General features: G+C 61.5%; 1 protein-coding gene across 1 annotated transcript in view; it reads left to right on the forward strand.

Annotated features, from left to right (window-relative positions):
* The window catches only part of APC2 (adenomatosis polyposis coli 2), an 18,634-nt gene that overhangs the window by 3,771 nt on the left and 4,896 nt on the right, over positions 1 to 9,967 (forward strand). The window contains exons 9-15 of the mRNA XM_008593353.1: positions 5 to 223; positions 766 to 861; positions 3,938 to 4,077; positions 4,530 to 4,607; positions 4,784 to 4,900; positions 5,217 to 5,431; positions 6,107 to 9,965. Of these exons, the coding sequence (XP_008591575.1) occupies positions 5 to 223; positions 766 to 861; positions 3,938 to 4,077; positions 4,530 to 4,607; positions 4,784 to 4,900; positions 5,217 to 5,431; positions 6,107 to 9,965 (4,724 nt within the window). The remainder of the gene's footprint in view (positions 1 to 4; positions 224 to 765; positions 862 to 3,937; positions 4,078 to 4,529; positions 4,608 to 4,783; positions 4,901 to 5,216; positions 5,432 to 6,106; positions 9,966 to 9,967) is intronic.

Genomic DNA, 9,967 nt, shown 5'->3' on the forward strand with positions numbered 1-9,967 from the left:
GGGGGTCGCGCCTGGGCCCCTGGGGCGCCGGGTGCCAAGGACGCTCGCATGCGCGCCAACGCCGCGCTGCACAACATCGTCTTCTCGCAGCCGGACCAGGGCCTGGCGCGCAAGGAGATGCGCGTCCTGCACGTGCTGGAGCAGATCCGCGCTTACTGCGAGACCTGCTGGGACTGGCTGCAGGCCCGGGACGGTGGGCCCCAGGGCGACGGCGGTGGCAGCGGTGAGTGTGCGGCCTCGCGGGCCGCCTCCGTGCAGGGACGTGCAGCCCCGGTGGTAACATCACTGCGGTGACAGTGGCCGCCAGCCCTTGCTGTGCATCTCTGTGCCGTGCTGTGGCTGAGGCCTTATGGGGACTTCACGACAGACTGGCCTGGCGCAGGGTAAACGCTCAAGAAAGTCACTGCATGCCAGGCATAGGTTGTGGGTAACCCAGGAAAGTTGGGGGCAGATTTTGAGGTTCCTATTTTTCGTAGCCGATTGCAAAGTCAATATAGGACGACAGCACAGTCAGAGGTGTGGAGCAGCAGACACCTCGCCTCCCTTCACAAGGCTGGCGAGGCAGGCCACCGCGACCTCCCGTGTCAGAGAGCTCGGGGTCAAGGAGGCCTGCGCCCTGAAAGTGCCCAACATGCAGCGGTTTGCAAGGCTCAAGGGAGCCTTGCAGGCCTGTGGGCTGGAGAAGGCACGGGGTGGGGACCCTCAGGGGCCACCTGGGGACATTTCCTGGTGCAGGGGTCTCTGACTTGGTCCCCTTGCCCACAGCTCCCGTCCCCATCGAGCCACAGATCTGCCAGGCCACCTGTGCTGTGATGAAGCTGTCCTTTGATGAGGAATACCGCCGTGCCATGAACGAGCTAGGTGAGTGTCCTCCATTGCCCCGTCCTGGGAGCCCTCCAGCGAGGCACAGCTTTGGTCTCAGCTGCCATGGAACAGAGTCTGGGTCATCAAAGTTTGTCCACTCAGGGCTGGGCAGTGAGGCCCAGAGGTGGACAGAGACTCCCTGGGGTCCTACAGAACCTGTTGTGAGTGGATAGTCATCCTGGGCCATCTGTCCCCGTGAGCTGCATGCTGCCCTCCTACCCACACAACCCTTTGGCCCAAGGCTTCTGTGCCTCATGCAGGCCTGGGCAGGCATAGCTGTCCTGGGGCTCAGGACAGGGAAGCCAAAAGCAAAAGTAAAAGATCTGACTCAATGCAGATTCGGAGCTGACGGATGGTTTCGTGCAGCTGCGCGCGTGCGTGCGCGCGCGCCCATGGGGCGGGTGGGTTGACCTTGTGAAGTTTTAGCTTTGGGGATGTTAGGATACCTTCTCTTTGTCAACGTTGGTCTGGCCCTGCGGAAGTGGACTTCGGAACCCCTACTAAGGTTGAGAGAATATTGGGGCGCCCTTTTTGGAGGGGGATTCAGTGACATCGGACACAAGTGTGTGCAACATCCCTCCCCAACGGGGTGTTTATTCTCTGGCTGGATTTACAAGGTGCAAAAACCAAAACAAAAAAACAAAACGAGGAAGGCAGCAACCAACCCAAATGAAACCAGAAAACTGGAAACAACATAAGTGTCCGACAGTAAGGGATTGGTTAAAAGCAGTTGCATATTATGCAACTGTTTACATTTTTGGTAAGCGGCGGGAGGAAGTCAGACTGCACGGTGGTGTGTGTGGTGTGGCCCCATTTCTGTGACATACACGCACACGTGTGCTCGTGATGCAGTTTAAACACGAGAGACTACGGGGAGCTCCTCGGCTGTGGTTCCTCCCCAACGAAGCTGGGTGGGAAAGGAGACTCCAGTTCTCATCGTATCCCCCTCTGACCTTAAACCTTTGTAGTCTGCACGTATATTACTTTTATATTATAAAATTGCATCTCTCTGGGGGCTCCTGAGATCCTTCTAGGAGGTCCGCAAGGTCACAGTTACTTTGATAAAAATAGAGACACAATTTTCCTTTCTCACCGTCTTCTCTTGAGAGTGTGCACAGTGGGGTATTCCAGGCCCTTCTGCTCTGACAACCACTGGACTGTGTATTCTGGGATTTTTTTTTTTTTTTTGTCCTTTTTGAGACTGGCCGCACCGCGCTCAGCCAGTGAGCGCTGTGAGTGCACCGGTCATCCCTATATAGGATCTGAACCCGCGGCGGGAGCGCTGCTGTGCTCCCAGCACCGCACTCTCCCGAGTGCGCCACGGGCTCGGCCCATCTTTTTTTTTTTTTTTTTTTTTTTAAAGATGACCGGTAAGGGGATCTTAACCCTTGGCTTGGTGTTGTCAGCACCACGCTCAGCCAGTGAGCGAACCGGCCATCCCTATATGGGATCCGAACCCGGGGCCTTGGTGTTGTCAGCACCACACTCTACCGAGTGAGCCACGGGCCGGCCCTGTATTCTGAGATTTAAAGAGTCTCTCCATTTTGATTTCTAGAACCCTAAGTGTTGAGAGATATAACCCCTGAAAACAAAAACTCTTTGGGGTCTTCAAAAAACATTAAAAGGATACAGAGGTCCTGAGACCGAAATGCTTGGGTGCTGCTGGTGTAAGGCAGTCTTGGTCCCTTAGGAATCCATGCAGGTGGCCAGTCCCCGACGGCTGGATGCTTAGATGAGTTCCAGTAATAACTCTGAGAGCCGCAGCTCGGCTCAGAGGTTCCCCCGCCGTGTTATTATTTTCTTTCCTTCATGTGAGTTACCAGGAGTGGAATTTCCAGATTAAGGCTTTCTTCCCCCACCCCTAACTTCTAATAATATATACTTTATTTTTATGTTGTGGTAAAATATACATAATATAAAATTTACCATCTTAACCATTTTTAACCATACAATTCATGGCATTAAGCACATTCACACTGTTGTGCAGCCATCACCACCATCATCTCCAGAACTTTCTCATCTTCCCAAACTGATGCTCTGTTCCCATTAAACGATTCATGGCATTAAGCACATTCACACTGTTGTGCAGCCGTCACCACCATCATCTCCAGAACTTTCTCATCTTCCCAAACTGATGCTCTGTTCCCATTAAACACTCACCCCCCAGCCCCTGGCAACCACGACTCCATTTTCTGTCTCTGTGGATCGGCCTGTTCTGGACATTTCATACAAATGGAATCACACACTGTGTGGCCTTCTGTGTCTGGCGTCTGTCACTGAGCGTGACGCATTCAAGGTCCATCCACGTGGCAGCGTGTGTCAGAGCCTCGCTGATGTCCATGGCTGAGGGACGTTCCAGGGTGTGGATGGACCATGTTATCCATTCACCTGTCGGTGGACACTTGGGCTACTTCCACCTTGTGGCTGTCATACCTCCTGCTGTGGACACAGGTGTTTGCAGTTCACTTTGGAAATTTTCTGATACGTGTTACTAAGTAGCTTCCCCAGGGGCCCGCCCCGGCCCCGACAATGACCGAATTTGCCTCTATTGTCTGTGCTAAGTGAAGCGGGAGGAAAGGCTCTGTTTCAGTGACAAGGTCTTTCCCCCGCCTTATAGAGACCGTCCCCCCCACGTTCACTTACTCTTTTGAAAGCAAAAACCCGGTTTTCCTGGTGAGTTACACACGGTGGACGTGACAGCTGTCGCCAGCAGCTCTTGAGTGGGTGCCGTCTGCCCCCGCCGCTCTCTGTCTAATGGTCGTGTTGGGGGATCCTCATTTGGGAAGCCTTATTGGGGCTTTCTTGAGGAAGTGTCTCTTGAGCTGGGAGCCACGGGGCGAGCCGGGAACCTTTTCAAACAGGACAGGGAAGAGTATTCCAGGCCGAGGGAACAGCCCGTGCAGAGGCTCCGCAGCCAGAAGTGTGAATTGGGGCTCAGGGCTTGGAAGGAGGCATCGAAGCAAGGGGACAGCACGGGCAAGGTCTAGAAGGCAGGAGGGAGGGGGCCGTGTGGGGCGCTGGGCACCAGGCAGGGCAGGCCTCGCTGGCCCCCAGCCTCGCGGGATCCCCACAGGTGGGCTGCAGGCGGTGGCAGAGTTACTGCAGGTCGACTACGAGATGCATAAGATGACCCGGGACCCGCTCAACCTCGCCCTGCGTCGCTACGCTGGCATGACCCTCACCAACCTCACTTTTGGGGACGTCGCCAACAAGGTGCCAGGGGTGGTGGGTGGGTGAGGTCAGCACCCCCCTATCAGGGGCTCCTGGGATCAGCTGAGTGTGCCTCCACCTTGTTCCAGCCTCAAAACAGCTCTGAGGGGTGGAAGCAACGGTCCCCGACTTGCAGAGGGGTAGACTGAGGCCCAGGGAGGGCTGGAAGGGCAGGGGCTGTGGCTGGGCTTGCTGGGCCCGTGTCCTCTCAGCCGCGGCTGCTGCCTCTGTGGAGGACAGCTTTCATTTCAGAGAGGGGGCTCTGGGGAGGCTGCGGGTCTGCACCTGTCTGTGCCTCAGTTTCCTAACCTGAGCAATAGGGTAACCCTGCCCTGTGCATCGAGGACTAGGAGGTCCAGGGTTGGAGCTCCAGCACGTAGCCGGAAGGTGGGAAGGGGCGGTCTCCCTCCTGCCCCTTGCCCCACCTGCTGTGACCGTCCTGTGTTCCCCAACAGGCCACACTGTGTGCCCAGCGGGGCTGCATGGAGGCCATCGTGGCCCAGCTGGCCTCGGAGAGTGAAGATCTCCACCAGGTACCCGGTGGGGCGGGGCGCTGGGACAGCCATACAGGGCCGCAACCCCTCCGCAGGGGCCCACCCTGTCCTGTGACACGTATGCCCAGCTCACCAGGGTTGATGGGGGGTGTGGTGCCACCCGGGAGCCTGGGCCCTGGGTCCCACCGTGCCTGACCCACCCTGCTGTGGCCCAGGTGGTGTCTAGCATCCTGCGCAACCTGTCCTGGCGGGCGGACATCAGCAGCAAGAAGGTGCTCAGGGAGGTCGGCAGCATGACTGCCCTGGTGCAGTGCGTCCTGAGGGCCACCAAGGTGGGCACCAGGCGGGTCCCAGGGAGTGGGAGCCACCAGGCTGGTTCATGCAAGCCACGGGGCAGGGAGCCTTGGGCGGCCAGTAGTGAGTTCTCCATCAGGGGTGGGGGACAACCAGGCTGAGCCCCCCACAGCTCAGCAGGTGGTCCAGCCCCAGCTGGGCCTCTGGTGTCCCACCCTGCATTGGCCGATTCTATTGTTCTATCCTGTTATTTGAAGACATATGGGGGTGACTGTCTTCCTGTCTGGGTGGGGTGGGTGGGCCGGGGCCTCTGGTCCCACCCAGCCACTGACCGCCCCCCTGCCCCGTGCCCAGGAGTCCACCCTGAAGAGCGTGCTCAGCGCCCTGTGGAATCTGTCGGCCCACAGCACGGAGAACAAGGCTGCCATCTGCCAGGTGGACGGCGCACTGGGCTTCCTGGTGAGCACGCTGACCTACAAGTGCCAGAGCAACTCGCTGGCCATCATCGAGAGCGGCGGTGGCATCCTGCGGAACGTGTCCAGCCTCATCGCCACCCGTGAGGACTACAGGTCAGTCCGCCAGCCCCACGGGCACCGTGGGCACAGGGGGAGTCGGGGCTGGGAAAGGCAGACCCTCTACTGTGTATTGTCCTCCGGCGCAATAGGCACAGGGGGAGTCGGGGCTGGGAAAGGCAGACCCTCTACTGTGTATTGTCCTCCGGCGCACGGGTGTCCCGATTTGGCAGTCATTTTCCAGTATAAATATATGCCAAGTGTCACATAGGATAGACATATACTGAAACATTAATTTACTTATTAAATTAAAAAATTAACTTATTACTTGTTAAATGATATTAATAATAACATTCATCAAAATAAAAAATTATTAATTACCAAACAATATGAGTAAATAACACTTATTATGAATATAAAATGTATTTTTACTATAAGTATATCCCAAATACTGTGAGACGAATTTCCGCAAACATTATTTTGTTTGCAAACATTTTTATTCATTAAAATAAAAGAAATATTATTTCTTAGATAACGTACTAGTATATAATACATGTTTTTAAAATATTTAATTTTTAGTGCGAGTCTAGCTCATACAATATTGGGATATACTTACACTGAAAATTATTCATTTTTCTCAAATCCATACTTATTTGTTTGCTAAGTCCGGCCGCCCCATTCCTGGCGGGAGGGTGGGGGTGGCCTGGGCTGACCCGACGCTCCTTGTCGCAGGCAAGTGCTTCGTGACCACAACTGCCTGCAGACGCTGCTGCAGCACCTGACCTCGCATAGCCTGACCATAGTGAGCAACGCCTGCGGCACGCTCTGGAACCTGTCAGCCCGCAGCCCCCGCGACCAGGAGCTGCTGTGGGACCTGGGCGCTGTGGGCATGCTGCGCAACCTGGTGCACTCCAAGCACAAGATGATCGCCATGGGCAGCGCCGCCGCCCTGCGCAACCTGCTGGCCCACCGGCCCGCCAAGTACCAGGCATCAGCCACCGCCGTCTCCCCGGGCAGCTGCGTGCCCAGCCTGTACGTGCGGAAGCAGCGGGCGCTGGAGGCAGAGCTGGATGCCCGGCACCTGGCCCAGGCACTCAACCACCTGGAGAAGCAGGGCCTGCCCGAGTCCGAGCCCGCCTCCAAGAAGCCACTGCCGCCCCTGCGCCACCTGGACGGCCTGGCCCAGGACTACGCCTCGGACTCTGGCTGCTTTGATGACGATGACGCGCCCTCTCTGGCCACCGCTGCTGCCACCGCTGAGCCTGCCAGCCCAGCCGTGCTGTCCCTATTCCTGGGCAGCCCCTTCCTGCAGGGGCAGGCACTGGCCCGCACCCTGCCTGTCCGCCATGGCGGCCTGGAGGCAGAGAAGGAGGCCAGCGCGGAGGCGTCCGTGGCAGCCAAGGCCAAGGCCAAGCTGGCGCTGGCAGTGGCGCGGATTGACCGGCTGGTGGAGGACATCTCCGCCCTGCACACTTCTTCTGATGACAGCTTCAGCCTCAGCTCGGGGGACCCCGGGCAGGAGGCACCAAGGGAGGGCCGCGCCCAGTCCTGTTCACCCTGCCGGGGCCCCGAGGGTGGGCGGCGGGAGGCAGGTAGCCGGGCCCATCCGCTGCTGCGGCTCAAAGCGGCCCATGCCAGCCTCTCCAACGACAGCCTGAACAGCGGCAGCACCAGTGATGGATACTGTCCGCGAGAGCACATGCGGCCCTGCCCCCTGTCTGTGCTGGCTGAGCACCGTGAGGACCCGCTGTGCGGGCAGGTGCGGCCCAGCCGGCTGGACCTTGACCTTCCCGGCAGCCAGGCCGAGCCACTGGCCCGGGACACGGCACCCACCGATGCCCGAGTACGCACCATCAAGCTGTCGCCCACCTACCAGCACGTGCCGCTACTGGAGAGCGCAGCCAGGGCGAGTGTGGGGTCCCTTGCAGGGCCTGGGGCCTCCTCCGGGGCCCGGAAGCAGGCCTGGCTGCCGGCCGAGGCCTTGAGCAAGGTGCCAGAGAGGCCGGCGGCTGCCCCGCTGCCTGTAGCCAGCAAGGCGCTGCAGAGGCTGGCGGCACAGGAGGGGCCGCTGTCCCTCTCACGCTGCAGCTCCCTGTCCTCACTGTCTTCAGCCGGCCACGCAGGCCCCAGCGAGGCAGAGCTGGATGACAGCGACTCGTCCCTGGAGGGGCTGGAGGAGGTGGGCCCCAGCAAGGCACAGCTGGACGGGTCCTGGCAGGGGCCGGGGGTCACCTCCCTGCCCGTGGCCATCCCAGCGCCCCGGAGGGGCCGTGGCCACGGCCTTGGGGTGGAGGATGCCACGCCATCCAGCTCGTCCGAGAACTACGTGCAAGAGACGCCGCTGGTGCTGAGCCGCTGCAGCTCTGTGAGCTCGCTGGGCAGTTTTGAGAGCCCGTCCATCGCCAGCTCCATCCTCAGCGACCCATGCAGCGGTCTTGGCAGCGGCGTGGTCAGCCCCAGCGACCTGCCTGACAGCCCCGGGCAGACCATGCCCCCCAGCCGCAGCAAGACGCCGCCGCCAGTGCCCCCTGGCCAGCCCGAGGCCAGCCAGTTCAGCCTGCAGTGGGAGAGCTACGTGAAGCGCTTCCTGGACATCGCTGACTGCCGGGAGCGCTGCCGGCTGCCGTCCGAGCTGGACGCTGGCAGCGTGCGCTTCACGGTGGAGAAGCCCGACGAGAACTTCTCGTGTGCCTCCAGCCTCAGTGCGCTGGCCCTGCACGAGCACTACGTGCAGCAGGACGTGGAACTGCGGTTGCTGCCTCCCGCCTGCTCCGAGCGCACCGGTGGCACCGGGGGTGCCAGCGTCCACTTTGCCGGGCACCGCAGGCGGGACGAGGCCGGTGGCCGCCAGGAGGGGCCTGCACCCCCCAGCTCTTGGCCCCGCGCGGCTACCGACCAGGAGCTGGAGCTGCTGCATGAGTGTCTGGGGGCCGCTGTGCCTGCCCGGCTCCGCAAGGTGGCCTCAGCACTGGTGCCTGGCTGCCGCACCCTGCCAGTGCCCGTCTACATGCTGGTGGCTGCCCCGGCCCGGGAGGATGACTCCTGCACTGACTCGGCCGAGGGCACGCCGGTCAACTTCTCCAGCGCCACCTCGCTCAGTGATGAGACACTGCAGGGACCCCCCAGGGACCGGCCCGCCGGGCTGGCAGACAGGCAGAAAGTCACGGGCCGCCCAGCCCCTGCCAGGCAGGCCACTGGGCAACGACACAAGGCAGGGGGTGCCGGCCGGAGCGCGGAGCAGGCCCGGGTGGTGGGCAGAAGCCGGGCGGGGCTGGAGCTGCCCCTCAGCCGGCCCTCGAGTGCCCACTCGGACAGGGCCAGCTTGCGCACGGGCCGTGGCCACGGGGATGGGGCCTTGCAGTCGCTGTGCCTCACGACGCCCACCGAGGAGGCGGTGTACTGCTTCTACGGCAACGACTCTGACGAGGAGCCCACGGTCCCTGCCGCACCGTCCCTCCGGCGGGCGTCCTCCATCCCCCGAGCCCTGAGGTGGGAGCGCCAGATGGGCAGAAAGGAGGCCCAGGCCCCGTCCAGGGCCGCGCCACCCGCCCGGGCCCAGCCCAGCCTGATCGCCGATGAGACCCCGCCCTGTTACTCTCTGAGCTCCTCTGCCAGCTCCCTGAGCGAGCCCGAGCCCCCTGAGCAGCCAGCCGGCCGTCTTCGAGGCCAGGAGCCAGTGGTCACTAAGGCCCCAGATACAGACGACAGGCGCAACAGTCCCCCAAGCCTGCAGGCCCAGGAGGAGCCTCTGCGACGCTGCGTCGGCGCAGCCATGCCCAGGTGCCGGCTCCAGGCGTCTGTCCCGCGGCGCCGCAAGCCCCGAGCTGCCCGGCAGGATGAGCGGCTGGCAGAGGTACCCCGGGAGCATGGCGAGGAGACGGCGGGCTCAGATCAGGGCTCGGACCTGGACAGTGTGGAGTGGCGTGCCATCCAGGAGGGGGCCAACTCCATCGTCACGTGGCTGCACCAGGCGGCTGCGGCCACCCGCGAGGCCTCGTCCGAGTCTGACTCCATCCTGTCCTTCGTTTCGGGGCTGTCGGTGGGTTCCACCCTGCAGCCCGCCAAGCACAGGAAGGGGCCGCCACCAAGGGTGGCGGGCGAGGTGGGCAGTGCCCGGCGGCCAGAGAAACGGGGCGCAATCTCGGCCAATAGCAGTGGGAGCCCCCGGTCCCTTGGAGGCCCCGAGAAGCCACGTGGCACTCCCAAGACCGCGTCTGGAGTGCCTGCTGTGCTCCGAGGACGGACAGTCATCTACCTGCCCAGCCCGGCCACCCGGGGCCCGCCCAAGGCTGCCCCCGGCCCCCACACCACACTAAAGAAGATGGGGCCCCCTTGTCCGGTACAGCCTGCAGCCCCGGCCAAAGCCCCGAGCCCTGGACAGCAGCGGTCGCAGAGCCTGCACCGACCGGGCAAGATTTCAGAGCTGGTGGCCCTCAGCCACCCGCCGCGGAGTGCCACACCGCCCGCCCGGCTCGCCAAGACCCCATCGTCGAGCTCCTCCCAGACCTCGCCTGCCTCCCAGCCCCTGCCCAGAAAGTCCCCCCTGACCACCCAGCCCGCAGGGCCCCTGCCCGGCCCCGGGGTGCCCCCGGT

The sequence above is a fragment of the Galeopterus variegatus genome, unplaced genomic scaffold, assembly GCF_000696425.1.
Source record: "Galeopterus variegatus unplaced genomic scaffold, G_variegatus-3.0.2 Scaffold9028, whole genome shotgun sequence".
NCBI lineage: Eukaryota > Metazoa > Chordata > Mammalia > Dermoptera > Cynocephalidae > Galeopterus > Galeopterus variegatus.